This window comes from Staurois parvus, unplaced genomic scaffold (assembly GCF_062004578.1).
Source record: "Staurois parvus isolate SC_StPar_1 unplaced genomic scaffold, SC_StPar_1.0 ptg000354l, whole genome shotgun sequence".
In the NCBI taxonomy this organism is placed as follows: Eukaryota; Metazoa; Chordata; class Amphibia; order Anura; family Ranidae; genus Staurois; species Staurois parvus.
The window spans coordinates 7,542,001-7,560,449 of NW_028318150.1; the positions used below are offsets into that span (position 1 = coordinate 7,542,001).

The window sequence follows — 18,449 nt, forward strand, 5'->3', positions numbered from 1 at the left end:
ACTGCTGCTCGGGTGACAGGGGAGTGTGCCGTGGTAGGTCGCGATGTTCCTTTAAGGCTGCAGGCTCACTGTTGCTCGGATTTCAAGGGGAGTGTGCTGTGGTAGGCCACGGCAGGCCCCGCCAGCCGGGTGCTGCAGTCACCTCAGAGTGGGGCCAAAGTGACACTGCTCCCCTCCTCCAGGTGCAGGTAGGGTCGGGGAGACCTCCGGTGCCCATCCCCCACCCGCCGCTACTCGGACGGCAGCAGACTGGCGGGCGGCCATATCGATCCAGGGCCCGGCGGACTTGGTTGCGGTAGGCCACGGCAGGCCCTGCCAGGTCAGATGCCACGGAGGAGTGCCAGACCATGCGGCGGGAGGCTCAAGCGGCATGGCTCCCCCCCTCCAGGTGCAAGGAGGGTCGGGGAGACCTCCGGTTGCCGCTGTCCGCCCACTGCCCCCGGATGGGAGTGGGCGAGTTGTGTAGGCGACCGGAGCTCTAGTCTATGCGGCCGCTCCGATCGCCATCCTTACCGTAGTCCGTGTGATACAGAAACTGTTACTTTCACATTGTGTCCTTTATCACCTCTGCTTCTTTGTAGACCAGAGAAGTCGCATCACACAACGCATTTATGGTACTATGAGATGAACATTGGAGACATATTTTAGCTGCAGTAAAATACGGCGTCTATCAAATAAATTATATATATTTGGTGCCATCCCCGCAAATGGCACATAATTACAATGTACAAAATCTCCTCTCATACCATATAAACTATATCTATGAGACCTATGCACCTTTACTCATCTCAGCTCTATAAAGTTTGATATCAAATACCCTTGGTATAATTTTTTGAACAGTGAGCGTAACATTACTGTTGTGCCTTGTACAATGCAAAAGTTATGTCATATTTAATATTTTCCTTAGCAATGTATTAATGACAGCAGTAAACCTTCTGTCCAACATAAGTGTACAGTTGCAAGAAAAAGTATGTGAACCCCTTGGGATTACGTGGAGTTTTGCATGAATTGGGCATAAAATGTGCTTTGAACGTCATCTAAGTCACAACAATAGAAGAACACAGTCTGCTGAACATAATACTACACAAACATTAGATGTTGCCATGGTTTAATTGCACATAACATGTAAACATTCACAGTGCAGAGAGGAAAAAGTATCTGAACCTTCGGACTTAATAACTGGTTGACCCTCCTTTGACAGCAATAACCTCAACCAAACGTTTCCTGTAGTTGCAGATCAGACCTGCACAACGTTCTGGAGTAATTTTGGACCACTCTCCTTCACAAAACTGTTTCAGTGTAGCAATATTCTTGGGATGTCTGGTGTGAATCGCTCTCTTAAGGTCATGCCACAGCATTTCAATCGGGTTGAGGTCAGGACTCTGACTGGGCCACTCCAGAAGGCATATTCTGTGCTGTTGCAGCCATTGTTTTGCTGAATTACTTGTATGCTTTGGGTCATTGTCCTGTTGCATCACCCATCCTCTGCGGAGCTTCAGTTGGCGGACAGATGGTCGTACGTTTTCCTGCAAAATGTCTTGATAAACTCTGGAATTCATTTTCCCATCAATGACAACAATTCGTCCAGGCCCTGAGGCAGCAAAGCAGCCCCAAACCATGATGCTCCCTCCACCATGTTTTACAGTGGGGATGAGGTTTTGATGTTGGTGTGCTGTGCCTTTTTTTCTCCACACATAGTGTTGTGTGTTCTTCCCAAATAACTCAATCTTGGTTTCATCTGTCCACAGTATATTTTGCCAGTAGTGCTGTGGAACATCCAGGTGCTCTTTTGCAAACTTCAAACGTGCTCCAATATTATTTTTGGACAGCAATGGCTTCCTCCGTGGTGTCCTCCCATGTACGCCATTCTTGTTTAATGTTTTCCTTATTGTAAAAATGTTAGCATGTGCCAGAGATTTCTGTAGGTCTTTAGCTGACACTCTGGGATTCTTCTTTACCTCAGGCAGCATTCTGCGCTGTGCTCTTGCAGTCATTTTTACAGGACGACCATGCCTAGGGAGAGTAGCAACAGTGCTAAACTTTCTCCATTTGTAGACAGTCTGTCTTACCGTGGACACATGAACATCAAGACTTTTGGAGATACTTTTGTAACCCTTTCCAGCTTCATGCAAGTCAACAATTCTTGATCGTAGGTCGTCTTCTGAGAGCTCTTTTCTGCGAGGCATGGTTCACATCAGACAGTGCTTCTTGAAACCAGTAAAAACAAAACAGGTGTGTGTTTTTTAAGGGCAGGACAGCTGTCAGCAACACATCCAATATCATCACACTGATTGGAGTCAAGGTTGGCTCACTCCTGGCTCCAATTAGCTCTGGGAGAAGTCATTAAGCTAGGGCCTCGCATACTTTTTCCTCCCTGCACTGTGAATGTTTACATGTTATGTGCAATTAAACCATGGCAACATCTAATGTTTGTGTAGTATTATGTTCAGCAGACTGTGTTCTTCTATTGTTGTGACTTAGATGACGTTCAGAGCACAATTTATGCCCAATTCATGCAAAACTCCACATAATCCCAAGGGGTTCACATACTTTTTCTTGCAACTGTAGATCTACTCTGCAACCTGATGATTGAAGCAGGTTACCTTGGCTCCCATATTAAATGGTATAAAACATAATTTTTTTTATTATACTATACTATTATGATTTGGAACATAAAATATTCTGCAGCTTGCAGCTGGACCAAATATCTGTTGAAATAATGCAGTGGTTGCACATCTCAGGTTTTTTTTTTTTTTCAATGGTGCTTTTCTGTGCATTCTGCTAAATGCTGGTGTGTGCCACACCTTAGCATCACCATTAGCATTCTGAACCTCTGAAAAAAGGCAAGAAGATTAATATGTATTTAGGCTTCATATGCCAAGTATTGACTCAACATGTTTCCATTCTTCTGTCGTTGAGTTCAGTCTATAATATGCTTGCAATACCCTCATTTTCCTATTCTTAGCTTAACCACTTCAATACCGGGCACTTATACCCCCTTCCTGCCCAGGCCAATTTTCAGCTTTCAGCACTGTTGCACTGTGAATGACAATTGCGCGGTCATGCAACACTGTACCCATATGAAATTTCTTTCACAAAAATAGAGGTTTCTTTTGGTGGTATTTAATCACCACTGAATTTATTATTTTTTGCTAAATAAAACAAAAAACACATGAAACTTTGGAAAAAAAACCCACTTTGTTTCTGTTATAAAAGTTTGCAAATAAATAACATTTCTTTACAAATTTAGGTAAAAATGTATCCTGCTACATTTCTTTGGTGAAAATAATAATAATTGGATGTATTTTTTTTCAAATGTTTCTAGTTTTTTATTTTTTATTAAATTTTTTCTTTTTTTTTTTACTATTTTATTTTTCAGCACACTGTGACCAAAGCAATACAATGTTACCATAGTAACATTGAACTACTCTAGGCAAGTGATCAGGATTTTTTTATTTTTAACACATTATGATTGCTAATACCAATGTATTTCATTGATATTGCAATCATTGTTACTAAATGAAACTGATTTAGTCAGTCTCTCGATGTGACTAGCTGTGATTGGGCAAAACTCATCACATGATACAGATGAGCTGTGATTGACCCTGTCTTTATCATGTGACTGCCTTGACCAGTCACAGCTAACAACATAATTGTATACAATGGATGGCATGACAGGAAGCCATCCATTGTATACAATTGACATGTGATCTGCTGTGATTGGTCACATCGGTCACATGACACTGGCAACGGGCCAGTGTGGTGATATGTCATTGGCTGTGTCCCGCGGACACAGTCGGTGACATATTGCCCCGCGAGTGGCTCGTTTTGACAGGTCATATAACGCCCAGTCACAACGGCGAGTAGATTCCAAGCTACCACCTAACTAGTCTTAAAAATGTCCCCTCTCCCCCTGTTCTCACTAACCTTTGTTATTTTCAGCCCACTCTAGGTCACGTGATTTCCTGTTTCAGCTTGCAGCAGCTGAGCTGGAGAGGAGAGAGGGCTCACCAACATCTGGTAATGCCTGAAGCGGCAAGGTCACCCATAGGATTCCTAAGGCACATTCTTTGCCTGCACTCCCTCCTTTCCCCTCCAGCCTCCAATGTCCAACACAGGGGAGCCAGATCATTGGACCAGATCAGTGTAGGTTGAAAATAAGTATATACAGTATCTCACAGAAGTGAGTACACCCCTCACATTTTGTAAATATTTTGTATCTTTTCATGTGACAACACTGAAGAAATGACACTTTGCTACAATGTAACGTAGTGAGCGTACAGCTTGTATAACCGTGTACATTTTCTGTCCCCTCAAAATAACTCACACAGCCATTAATGTCTAAACCGCTGGCAACAAAAGTGAGTACACCCCTAAGCAAAAATGTCCAAATTGGACACAATTAGTAATTTTCCCTCCCAGGTGTCATGTGACTCAGTGTTACAAGGTCTCCAGTGTGAATGGGGAGCAGGTGTGTTAAATTTGGTGTTATTGCTCTCACTCTCTCATACTGGAAGTTCAAGATGGCACCTCACGGCAAAGAACTCTCTGAGAATCTAAAAAAAAAGAATTCCTACTCTACATAAAGATGGCCTAGGCTATAAGAAGATTGCCAAGACCCTGAAACTGAGCTGCAGCACGGTGGCCAAGACCATACAGCGGTTTAACAGGACAGGTTCCACTCAAAAAACAGGCCTCTCCACGGTCGACCAAAGAAGTTGAGTGCACATGCTCTGCTTCATATCCAGAGGTTGCCTTTGGGAAATAGATGTATGAGTGCTGCCAGCATTGCTGCAGAGGTTGAAGGGGTGGGGGTGGGGGTCAGCCTGTCAGTGCTCAGAACATAAGCAGCACACTGCATCAGATTGGTCTGCATGGCTGTCATCCCGGAAGGAAGCCTCTTCTAAAAATGATGCACAAGAAAGCCCGCAAACAGTTTGCTGAAGACAAGCAGACTAAGGACATGGATTACTGGAACCAGGTCCTGTGGTCTGATGAGACCAAGATAAACTTATTTGGTTCAGATGCTGTCAAGCGTGTGTGGCGGCAACCAGGTGAGGAGTACAAAGACAAGTGTGTCTTGCCTACAGTCAAGCATGGTGGTTGGAGTGTCACGGTCTGGGGCTGCATGAGTGCTGCCGGCACTGGGGAGGTACAGTTCATTGAGGGAACCATGGATGCCAACATGTACTGTGACATACTGAAGCAGAGCATGATCCCCTCCCTTTGGAGACTGGGCCGCAGGGCAGTATTCCAACATAAGGACCCAACGACACACCTCCAAGACGACCACTGCCTTGCTAAAGAAGCTGAGGGTAAAGGTGATGGACTGGCCAAGCATGTCTCCAGACCTAAACCCTATTGAGCATTTGTGGGGCATCCTCAAACGGAAGGTGGAGGAACGCAAGGTCTCTAACATCCACCAGTTGTCATCCATGATGTCATCATGGAGGAGTGGAAGAGGACTCCAGTGGCAACCTGTGAAGCTCTGATGAACTCCATGCCCAAGAGGGTTAAGGCAGTGCTGGAAAATAATGGTGGCTACACAAAATATTGACCCTTTGGTCCCAGGTTGGACATTTTCACTTAGGGGTGTACTCACTTTTGTTGCCAGGGGTTCAGACATTAATGGCTGTGTGTTGTGTTATTTTGAGGGGACAGCAAATTTACACTGTTATACAAGCTGTACACTCACTACTTTACATTGTAGCAAAGTGTCATCTCTTCAGTGTTGTCACATGAAACGATATCATAAAATATTTACAAAAATCTGAGGGGTGTACTCACTTCTGTGAGATACTGTACATCTTTCTAACATATAGTACAATGACGGGTGCAAGGTGGTTCTCTCGTTCTGATAGGACGTCATATGACATCCTACCATTCTCACTGTGGATGCGCGGCTCAGGGAGCGCGCAGCGCGGCTCAGGGAGCGTGCAGCGCGGCTCAGGGAGCGTGCAGCGCAGCGATCGCCGGTCTGCTGTGTCCAATCATGGTAAGAGCCGAAGAGGTTGGTTCGGTCATGTGATCAGCTGTGTCCAATCACAGCTGATCACATGTAAACACGGAAATGCCGGTTATCGGCATTTCTCTCCTCTCGAGATGTCATGCTGACAGCTCGAGAGGAGAGGAGAGCCGGTAATCGGCTTTCCGCGGAGGGGACATGTACACTGATCATCAGGGCATTGATGATCAGTGTGGCCCCAGAAGTGCCACTTGTCAGTGCTCATCAGTGCCAGTGCCCATTAGTGCCACATGCCAGTGCCCATCAGTGACACATCAATGCCACATATCAGTGCATACCAGTGCACGTCAATGCCACATATCAGTGCCCATCTGAGCTGCCTTTCAATGTCACCAATCAGTGCTGCCTATCAGTGCTGCCAATCAGTGCCGCCCATCAGTGCAACCTACCAGTGCCTCTTCAGTGCCACCTATCAGTGTCCGTCAGTGCAGCCTATCAGTGCCCATCACTGCAGCCTCATTAGCGCACATCAGTGAAGGAGAAAAATCACTTATTTACAAAATTGTATAACAAAAACTAATAAAAAACTTTTTTTTTCAAAATTTTCAGTGGTTTTTGGTTTGTTTAAGAAAAAATAAAAATCCCAGAGGTGATTAAATACCACCAAAAGAAAGTTCTATCTGTCTCAAAAAAATGATAAAAATTTCATATGGGTACAGTGTTGCATGAGCACGCAATTGTCATTCAAAATGTGAAAGCGCTGAAAGCTGGAAAATGGCCTGGGCAGGAAGGGGGTTATAAGTGCCCTGTAGGCTAGTGGTTAAAGAAATGAGGCTGTACTGGAAAGGAGTTGGTATGCCAGTAGTTGGACACCTGTAACTTTTAAAGTACCTGTCACAAACCTGATCAATTCAAACTTAGCATATGATGACTAATGCATACATGGAAGTTACTGTGCACTACTCTTCAAAGAGATCAATAGATTAAAAGCCAGCTGAACCTACACATAAATTCATGAGGTTTTCCTTACAAGTCCAGCTTAGCGTCACCTCTGGACCAGTCCTTTCAAAAGGCCGTCATTGCTGAAGACCTCTTATGTAAATGTGTAGCCTTGCTGTCTCTGACTTGTTGCCTTGCTGTCTCTGGCAAGTCAGAATGCCTGGTCTGCATAACTGCTCCAGGTCATAAAGAACTGAAGACTATAAAGCAGCATTGCAGCCAAACAAGCATCTTCAGAAGCAGAAGTCATGATAGTCCTTGCATGTCTTAGTACAGGTCTCCTTCAATGTGATGGGTGGTCTACCTAAAGAGTAGGGAGGTAAGAGAGGACAGAGCCATGCTTGATTTGTACAAGGAAAGTTTAAAATTCACACAGAACGCCAGCTCCCTAATCTGTAGAACAACAGTCATTTTGTATGTGGTTTTTACTTAAGGTTACCTCTGTCATCCAATTTGGGACACGTTTAGGCCAACCTTTATGTCTCAGGGTGGAAATAGAATATCCGCTTTCAAGATTTTATTGGTGTCAATTTGTATATTAGAAAAATTTAGAAACAACTGCTCCAAAAATATGAGAGAAAGTGAGAGCAAATCTCCCCAAATTAAGGGCATATTACACCTCTGACAGCTGGACTAGAGTTCCACTTTAACACAGTATTTTAGCTAACAAAACTGTAATCCATTGTATGCTATACCCTCTAAACCCTATAAACTGTAGACACAGTAAAACTTGAGAATCTAATATTTATAACTTTTTAGGGTGACCTGTTCTGAACTAAAAAAATGTACCAAGTAACACATTATGTATGTGCAAACTAATGTTTGGTTTAACAAAACGTGCACATCTTCACGTTTGCATGCTTTGAGTGTTAAGTTTCTAGCAATAAAATAACGAACATCTGCCCGAAACAGTAAACAGAATCCTGCTGCAAAACCTTTTAACCAGCTACATGATTTCTAAAAACAGGCATCTTGTAAACAACATGGGTCAGGAATGAGAATTACTTTAGATCTGTAATTTTTTTTTTTAAGCATGATAATGTGTAATATGTAATATAGTACAGCAAATCAATAAAATCCATTGACCACAGCTGAAACCGTAATATTGCCATGAGTAAAAACTGAACCTTACCATAGTTGAGAGCTTCTGGGGCTGTCCATTTGATAGGGATCTGCTTTAAACCAGAAGATGAATATATTCCATCATCCTCTTGACGAGACATGCCAAAGTCACTGATTTTCAAAGTATTATTTTCACCTACTAGGCAGTTCCGTGCCGCCAGGTCCCTAGGAAACACAAAAATGTGTTGGAAACGAATTGCATTTACTTTCAGATTAACAGGAACGCATGAATAATTCTATTGCTTGTGAAATATTTTCCCAGAGATATGTATGGTATTTGAAAAAAGAAATGACACCTTGTAAAAACATTCTTTATTAATAAACATTTATTGTTCCTTCACCATTTCCTCCAATGATCAATCTTTTAGGGCTCATTCACAGAGATGGCAACCCTTGCTGATTTTAATGGCTTCCTGTCTGGTGAAATTGTTTTTAGTGGGACAAAAAGTGAGGGGTTTTTACCGCTATTTAGGGTTCTTGAAATTTCCCAACAGGAGCTCTAATCTGACTACACTATTAAAATGTAGGAAAAAAGTTTTTGGCTAGACATACACTTTAACCACTAAGGCTAGGTTCACATTAGCTTTATCAGCAGACATCAGACAGGCGTTTGGGAAGCGGTTTTAATTCTGCACATGGCAGCACACTGTGCTTTTTACATTGAAGCATTAGCGTCGTGACAAAACTGACGCCTCATGTCCAGTCAGGAGGAGTTGAAGCCTCCCATTCAAGTCTATGGTGCGGCTCCTCAAACGCCTGGCAGGCGTTTGCAGTGCAGTTGTGGAGAGTTAATACCATTTAACTTCATTATAGGCATTTGTGGTGCGGTTTTAATGCTTGGCAAACGCCTATCAACCGTATCAAAATCACACAAAGGGCGTTTGGGGAGCGTTAAAAACGCTTCCCAAACGCCTAACACCTGTCAAACGCTATAGGGGCGTTTGATGAGTTAGAAATAGAGTCAAGTGTGAACGAGCCTTTAATCTACTGCAGTACTTTTAGCAGCGTTGAAGTAGTGGACAGTTTACCCAGTGGTGTTTGTAAAAGGCACTGGAAAGAACAGTCCAGCAGCCGTTATACCTGTTAATTCCTGTGAACCTAACTGTAATGAGAGAGAACAAGAGAGAAAGAGAGAGAGAGAAAAAAAAAGGAAAAAAAGAAAAAGAAAGAAAATGAAAGAAAGAAAAAGAAAGAAAGATAGTTTCTATTTAAAGTGTACGTATAGCCAAAACTCTTTTTTCAGATATAGTAGAAAAGGGTTAAAACCCCAGTAAGCTCGATTATTTTTTTCGTCATGTCCCATATGGTAGACTTCTCTTCACTTCCTTTCCTGGAGACACAACAGGAAGCAGAGGAAATCCTTTGTGAGCAGAATGAAATGCGTCAGAGGCGTGGCCAGTATGGTGGCTGAAGCCATTCCAAAGTAGGGAGAAAAAAAAACAGCCAAATCTATTAGTAAAAGCAGCACATATTACATTTGTTAGGCATAGTTAAACCTTTGATTGCCTCTTGATTTCACCACACTATCACAGTTCCACTATAAAAGTCGCTGATCACTGCCATTAGCAGTATAGTGTCACAGCTGCATAAGTTACAGTATATATACACACCTTAGTTTGTAGATGCTTTAACTTTCACACAAACCAATTAATATACAATTATTGGAATTTTTTTAAACCAAGATATTACAAAATTGCAATCCTAAATAGCAAAAATGGCCTGATCATTAAGGGGGTAAAACCTTCCAGTGATCAAACAGTGAAGGTAAAAAAATAAAATCCTTTCACTACAGGTTTGCTTCTTCCCTCAGTTAAGCGAGTCCTGTATCAATCCAGTACTGTGCCCATCTGCAGTATTATTTATTACAGGTACTTATATAGTGTCATCAATTTACGAAGTGATATACATGTGTATATATATTGTGCATTCACATCAGTCCCTAACCCTCAAGGAGCGTACAATCTAAGGTTCCTAACTCACATTCATGCATACTGGGGCCAATTTAGGCAGGAACCAATTAACCTACCAGCATTTCTTTGGAGTGTGGGAAGAAACCGGAGTACCCAGGAGGAAACCCACGCAGGCATAGGGAGAACATGCAAACTCCAGGCAGGTGGAGTCATGTTTGGGATTTGAACAGACAACTCTAGTACTGCCAGGCGGAAGTGCTAACCATGTAGCCACTGTGCTGCCCAGTAGAGCTATTCTCTCTTCTTGGTCTCACAGGGCAGATTGATAGCAGCAGGATGGCTTCTGATACTGTCAGTGAAACTCAGTGAGGGAGGTGGGGGGCATTGCCAAACTGTGCTGTGCGTTTCAATGGATAGAAGAGCGTGGCTTGGGAGCAATCCCGCATGTTTACCCCATAGCAGACAGCGCTGACAGGGGACCTCATAAGAATTCCAAATTACTTAACAGCTACTTTTTTTTTGCACTTGTCAAATAGATATTAAAAACAATTTCAATGGTATATTTAGCAGGTCATAAAGGAGCAAAATAAGAGAATTTTATTTGTAGAGCTTGCATACACGTTAAAGCAATGAGGGCAACCTAACACTATGTAAGTATTTGCTGTGTAGCCTGAAGAAAATTAAAATTGTATTAGCAAAATGAGACTAATAACTAAATACAGAAATACAGAGGCTCTTCAGAATAACATGTATTGCATGCAAAACACAAAAATAGACTTTGTGGAAGTTACAACTGAGTATCTAGCTGTATAGCATTGCAGAATGCTCTAGTTCTCTGTAGTAATTTTGCTCAACTGCAATGTCATACCAATTATTAGAATAATGAAACAATGGAGAAAATATATACATGTCAGGATCCAGCACTACCAAACAAGTAGCTAAGTACAAGCCTTTGAGAAGCAGAATCATGAAGAGAACTAAAACTTGAGGTCAATCACATACATGTTTGTAATGGAACCGACCCCAGACTGCACTTGGGTACTTCCGTTAGACTACCGATTCCCTGACAACAGACCATACAAGACTAGACGACACCAGTCTTGAAGTAAATCAGAGAAGACTAGTTTATTTCAACACAGATACAAGATATATACACTCAAGGGACAGTCACCCCTCCCTGCATAATGACACAGGGTGGGGCAATCTATATTTAGTAACAAGAGACACACAGGTATTCAAACTTCACACCAGCAAACAGTCCCATCAAGAGGGAGGGCTGCTGGAGACACCCCCCCCCCACACTAAGCAAATGCACAAACACATACATCCCATAATAGTTTGCTCCCAAGCAAGATAAACAATAGAACAATGGGATGCAGCCACACAACACCAAACAATCCACAACCCCCACCCCACCTATCTCCTAGACATGTTCACACAATATTAGGGCAGATTACCCTGTACCCCTAACAGGCACACGGTGACTTACACATAAGAGGGATATGGGGAGCTAAGACAGGGTTCTCCCCACCTCTCCAAAGTGAGCTGGGTTCCATGGGCCCCCACTTAAACTGACTCCCGTCACAGTGTTCAACATTTTAATTTCTCTGGAAGCTGAGCACTTTGATGTTTGCAATAACAGGCAACAGAAAAAAAAAATGCATATTGAATACTTGAACATTAATGGCGCTTTCATCAAGAATGATATTGAGGTAAATATTAAAAATGACACAAAAGTAATATGAAATAAGCATGAAAGATTAGGCTGAACATCTGGATTTCTATATGCAAGGCTTTAGACAACACCAGCTAGAAAAAAAAAAAAAACAGGATTTTTGGTTTACCTGTAAAATCCTTTTCTTGGAGTACATCACAGAGGAACCAATTACTACACGGGATATCCAAAAACAATCAATCAATCTGAGGGGAGGGCGACATTGCAACAAGCCAGCAAGACCAAATACCCAAGCAGAAAAGGGGGAACCCCCTTATAATGCCACCTGCACCACCCCTCATCTAAAACGGATGTCCACAGAGCCAAAAAAAAAACCCATCAACCTAGTAGAACTTTGTAAACATGAAGAGAAAATCAGGTAGCAGCGTTACAGAAGCTTGGTGCTGAATGGCCCAAGTAGCAGTGACATGCCTAGCGGAATAGGCCTTAAAGTAGAACTATAAGCAAAACATATATTTTTCATATTAGATAGAGCAGCCTTTCTCAACCGGGATGCAGCGGCACCCCAGGGTGCCGCCACCAGAGGTCTTCAGGGGTGCCATGGCATCCTGGTAGAGAAAGGCTGTCAGTTGAGCCTGACAGAGCTCCCAATCCCCAGCTGCACTGTACATCAGCACTGGGAGGCATCAGAGCACTGAGCAAAGTGAAAGCAAAGAGAAAGGAGGGTCTTTGTGCTCTCTGCCTCTCCCTAGAGTGCAGCACCCGGCTGTGTAAGGAAAGGATGTACTGTAACTTTTTATAAGGCTGTATACGTGTGTGTGTGTGTGTGTGTGTGTATATATATACATACATAGGTCTGTGTGTGTATATACACACGTACATAGGTCTGTGTTTTAATGTGCATGTTTAAATGTGTGTGTTTGCTCTTATGTGTGTGTGTCTATGTTACTTTTAATCTTGACCCCCTATTCCTGTCCTGTGAAAACTGCATTTTTAGGACTTGTTCGTAATAGCATCAAGGACTTCTGCTCATCTGGAAAAGCAATTAATGCTCAGATCGCTCTTCAGAGGCATTTGACAGGTGGTAAAGGAGGCAATATGTTTCCTCCTCACCACCTGTTTTAACTCCGTAAAAAGCAGCATCACCACACCCCAACTGCGTGCAATGTGCACACAGTTGCGGGGTAGTTGTAGTTCAACCCCATTCACTGGAGGAAAACTTCCAGCTGTGGCCACAGCATGTGTATACCCCCAGCTGCTGCTTCTGCAGCTAAAGGGGGAGCAGTTGGGGTCATAAAAGCTCAATTGTGTGATTTTACCACCCTCCGTCACAGGTGAACAAGCCCTTGGTTCACATCTGTGTGGGTGTGTGTAGGGCAGCCTATTCATTTCAATAGGCTGCCTTACCCGCAGAAATGCAGGGAAAGTTGTCCTTGAGCCTTTTTTTTTAAATTGCATCACGCCAAAAACACCCCACATTTGCCACTTTATGGGGGTACCCCTAAAGAGCAGAGCGTTTGCGTGCTAGGAATGAGCATGATTTTGCGTGCATTCTAGGACACACAGAAAGGTGAACCAAGCCATGGACAGGAGTGCCTCGTGACTTAAAATACTTTTTAAGGGCACCCCAACTGGTAAAAGGTTGAGAAACATTGGGATAGAGCAAGGGAGGGTCATTTTTTTTTTTCGCCAACTGTGTCCCATTTCGGAGATTTACCTTCACTTTCTGTCCCAAAAGAGGAAGTGAGAAGAAATTCTTGCAAATAAAAGGGAATTCCTTGGGGACCCCTAGGTCACCAGAACCCCATTGGAAAACTTCCCTTCTATTATTTTTCTGGAGAAAACCCAAAATTTGGTATTTTCTTTTCTTTTACTTTCAATGATGATGGCAAACAGGACAAATAGAGAGGGTGACTCTCAATAACAGGGTAAGACAACAACAAAAACTCCACTCTACCCAAAACTTAAAGTATAAACTAAAGGCAAAACTTTTTTTTTTTTTTTAAAGGGAAAGGCACATCCTCACGCTTGATCCTACTATAGGCCTGATAAATGAGCTAACAAATAAACCTGGCAATAGTGGATCTAAAAGCAGCCTGACCGTTATGAGGTCCTTAAGGCAGAACACACAGGGAATCAGATGGTCAAAACAAAGCTGAAGACTTCAGAAAAACGTGAACAGTCTGAACATTATCTAAAGTGTAATGCACCTTCTCTTTTAGAGGTTTAGGAGTACAACAAAAGGTTGGCAACACAATGACCTGTTTTAAGAACAAAGAAACCAACTAAGGCAAGAAAGAGGATAGAGAACCTAACACTACCTTACCCTGGTGAAGAAAGGTTCCTTGTAGGAAAACTCAGCTTAACCCAGTGTTTCTCAACTCCAGTCCTCATGGACCCCCAACAGGTCATGTTTTCAGGATTTCCCTCAGATGAAACAGCTGTGGTAATTACTAAGGCAGTGAAACTGATCAAATCCCCTGTGCAAAATAATGGAAATCCTGAAAACATGACCTGTTGGGGGTCCATGAGGACTGGAGTTGAGAAACACTGGCTTAACCCAACATCCTGTAAACTTAGGAATTGGCCATCAAAAAAAGACAAACTTGCGCATAAAGAAGTTGCAAGGAAATCTCTTGGGGGGGGGGGGGGGGTTCAAAGGGGAATATTACAGATCTGAAAAGATCAACTTAAAGTCCCATGAAGGCAAAGAGACTAGAAGAAGAGGAACAATCTGAGTGACACCCTAAAAAAGCTTTGACCAGGGAATGAGAAGCAGGTGGCCAGTGAAGATGGCTGGAAGAAGGTTAACCACTTGCCAACCGCACTATAGCTGAATGATGGCTACAGTGCGGTTGTCCAGTCCCAGGAGGGATGACGTCCTCCCAGAATGTGCCCTCCTGCGCATCCCCGACAATCTCCGTGATCACGTAATGTGGTAAAAGGCCAATCACAGTGGCCTTTTACCACGTGATCAGCTGTGTCCAATGACATAGCAGATCACCGGTAAATGCAATTGCCAGTTTTCGGCTGCACTTTCCTCACGCTGTCACGGCATGAGGAAAGTACTGCTGATAACCGGCAATTGTCAGAGGACGGATTGGCACCGATCATTAGGGTACTAATCAGTGCCCAGCAGTCCTACCCACCAGTGCCCAGCAGTGCCACCCACCAGTACCCCCCATCACTGCTCAGCCGTACACCCCAGCAGTGCCGACAGCCAGTGCAACCCATCAGTGCCCATCATTGTTGCATATCAGTGCAGCATCAGTGCCGCTTAATCAGTGCTGCCTATCCATGCCAACTCATCAGTGCCGCCTCATCATGGCACATCAGTGAAGGAAAAAATTACCAGTTTGCAAAATTTTATAATAAAAAAACTTTTTTTTCAAATTTTTTGCTCTTTTTTGTTTATAGCTCAAAAAATAGAACTTTTTTATATGGGTACAGTGTTGCATTCATTCAAAGTGCGACAGTGCTGAAAGCTGAAAATTGGCCTGGGCAGGAAGGGGGTATAAGTGCCCGGTAGGCAAGTGGTTAAGATAAGACAAGATTAGGTCTGCTTATTCTTAAGTATCACTACTTCTCATCCCTCCTTGATGGGTGAAGTCTGCCACCACAGTGGCATTGTCTGACTGCACCCTTACAGGGAGACCCCGCAGGCAGACAACCAATGCAAGAGGGCCAGCTGAATTATAAGTTCTAAAAAGTTGAACAGCAACTTCTGCTCTTCTGATGACCACATTCCCTGAATGAAGAGGTTCTCCAAACTACCTCCTAAGCCTGAGAGGTAGGCATCTGATGTCAAGACCTTCCACTTCATTGGAAGCAAGGATTTAATGCATCCACCATCAGTGTGGATATAAACCATTCCAGAGCAGCTTTAGTCTTGGGAGTCAGATGCACTGGCTGACCTAGGGACTCCCAGTAATTGTCCTATACAGCATTGAGCTGAAGACCTCTGACATGAAATTGTGCACTGGGGAACCCAATGAAAGGCAACTACCACTTTCTACAGAAATCTCATGCATGTCAAAATCAAGGGACAATCCAACGTCCTTGGAGACTCCTGGGCTTGAATAGAGAGGCACTTCTCCTACATAAGCAGTATTCTTGCATGAGACATATTCGAGATTAGGCCCAAGTCTTCCAGGCATTGGGTCAGAACCAAGGCCAACGTCTGAAAGTTTAGCATGCAGTCGAACCTCTCCGGGGCTTTACCATCATCTGGACACTGTGCAATAGTCTTCGGTGTGATTGTTTTTGTAGGAGTAAGTTGTCCAGTTATCCCACAATGATAAACCCCATGGGTTCTCAACCTCCCCAGAAATGCTACCATTAACCACCCTAGAACAGAGTTAACATCTTGGTAACACCCTGCTGGCCAAGGACAGCCTGAAGGGTAATGCCACAAACTGGTAGTTGTGATCCTCTACTGCAAGGGCCAAGAAAACTTTGCGAGGCCAGAAAACTGGGATGTGTAGGTATGCATCCTTGATGTCAACTGAACCCAGGAAGTCTGCCGGATGAAGTGAAGCAATCGCGGATAGGGAAGACTCTAGCCTCCATTTTTGAGTTTCCAGGAACTTGTTGAGACCCATGAGGTCTAGAATAGGCTGGACATCTGTTTGGCTTGGGAACTGTGAAACAGGTTGGAGTAAAATACTTGAGACCTCTCCTCTACTGGCACAGGCGCAATGACCCCTTAGAAAATATATCTTTCCAGGAACTACTTTTTAATGGATCTGAGTGCATAAAGCATGAAGAGGTTCAACTGAATGCAAAGGCCCTTAGGTGTCTCCCTACCCCAAGTGAGTGAGAGGCATCCCTTCACTGAGAGGAGGGTTTGAATCTAGAACTGGAGGGCTTGGGGTTTCAGTTCTTACGAAATTAGGGTGTGGGCTTCTGTTTGGAGCCGGAGGCTGGTTGCTTGCAAAAGGAAATCTTCTTGGACTATGAAGGCATTCATGGCTCCTGATCTGCAACTTTTGCCTTCTCTTTTAAGAGGTAACAGAGTACTCTTCTCAATAGTCAATTCAAATAGGAAATAGCTGGATCAACAGCTGGCAAAACCCATTTCTTGTACCAAGTACTGGTGAGCAAACCATTTTGGTGTCGAAATCGCCTTCCCTGGGTGAGCCCAATTAGCATATATCACTTCTGGCAACTGAGGGTGCACTAGAAAATAATTTTTTGGTGGCCACCAAGGACCAAAACCAGGGACTTGAAGGGAAGAAGATTCAGTTATTGACAACTTAAGGTTAGTGAAACGCATACACCAGGAAGTCTACTGTGACATTCTGTGTGAGACAACCAAAGACCCTAAGATTCCACCTGAGGGGACTCTTCAATAGAGAATTCCTGATCCTCAATAGCTTCCATATCTTCGTCCTCCAACACCTTATTTTCCCACAAAAGGAGAGGGGCCCGAGAAGGATTGTTCAACAGGAGAACCACCCTACGTGACGAAGGAATCTGGCTGGGAGTCCACATTACCTAGGAATCCACCTATTTGCCTACTAGAAACCATGGTGTGTTGAGGGATGAAGGGCCTGTAACCCAGCAGAAAGCAGCAACTTAGTTCAGGGGAGTATCAGCCTATGTGACAGTAGCCCACCAAAAAAACACTGGCTCCTGTACTTGCTTTGCCCTGATGGATAGAAGTCAGCTCAATAAGTGGTTGGGGAAACCAGAATGCCTGAGATATCAGGCATATACTATTGAGCAGTGTGGGCAGGGAATCCCTATATAGAAGTGAATGGTACACAAAATGGCCAACAGATACACCTCTTTTAAACACTGTCACAGCCTGTGTATCACCTCACAAGGTGGAAGCATACATGTCCTGATGTCGTTTTGTGTCACAGAAAACTACACATACAGGGAACACTAAGGGGGGGGGGGCTTTCATAACTCACAAACACAAGGGGCTTTCACAACTCACAAACACAAAGGCATTCACCAGTTCACACTGTAGGGCCCAAACTTTACCCATCATGGCAGGCACGCCCTGCAGGGCCTTCAGGGAGAATCACTGCCTTGGACCTGCTGAGCACCCTTGCAGTAAGATCTATGGGTATGCCGTACATCAGAGGTTGCTAGTCACAGAATCCAGCACTGAACTGCAGATATTGCAGGCCGTTCCCCATTCTTGTATGGGGGGGTCCAGGCACAGTTGCTCGTAACCTACTGTCATTAGTGACCAATCCAGATAGGGCTTACCTCCGCCCAGATGGGGGTGTTAGGAACTGGCCCAGAGATGTAGTAAAGTTCAATAAAAGAGAACTTCAGAGAGACTCAGAAAAACACATCACCTTCCTACACTAACACAAAACTGAGGCTTAGCTGAGCTGGGTGGGTTATGTTAATGAGTTTATGTGAAATCTTCATTAAACACTGTAAATAATATTGTATTAAGAATATATTTCAGTTAGAGCTTTATCAGTGCGGATGTGCAATTTGTCTTAAAGGGGGTTGGTATAAGCTAAACACAGGGGATTTGAAGTTAGCCAATTATGAAAGGGAATAGACTGGCCAATCAATCAGAGATACTCTATGGAAATTAATGGTAGAGAGGCCTATAACTATGGACACGAGAGAGAGAGGTTCTTTTTGGAACACCAGAGGAAGGGAATGGAACTTTTACATCCATTTCCATGGTAGTTATGGAATATATCCCTTGCACTTGTATCTAAATGTTAGTCTTATGTCTTTTCTGTCTCACTGTATTTTGTAATACGTTTGAGCTTTCTTAATACTGTTTCTTTTATGTAACTAG

At 43.5% G+C, this 18,449-nt stretch overlaps 1 protein-coding gene across 1 annotated transcript in view; it reads right to left on the bottom strand.

Moving 5' to 3' along the window:
* The window catches only part of LOC149456626 (tyrosine-protein kinase Fer-like), a gene marked incomplete at its 5' end in the record, with an annotated part of 188,293 nt that overhangs the window by 45,300 nt on the left and 124,544 nt on the right, over positions 1 to 18,449 (bottom strand). The window contains one exon of the mRNA XM_089684752.1: positions 8,097 to 8,251. Coding sequence (XP_089540878.1) covers positions 8,097 to 8,251 — 155 coding nt within the window. The remainder of the gene's footprint in view (positions 1 to 8,096; positions 8,252 to 18,449) is intronic.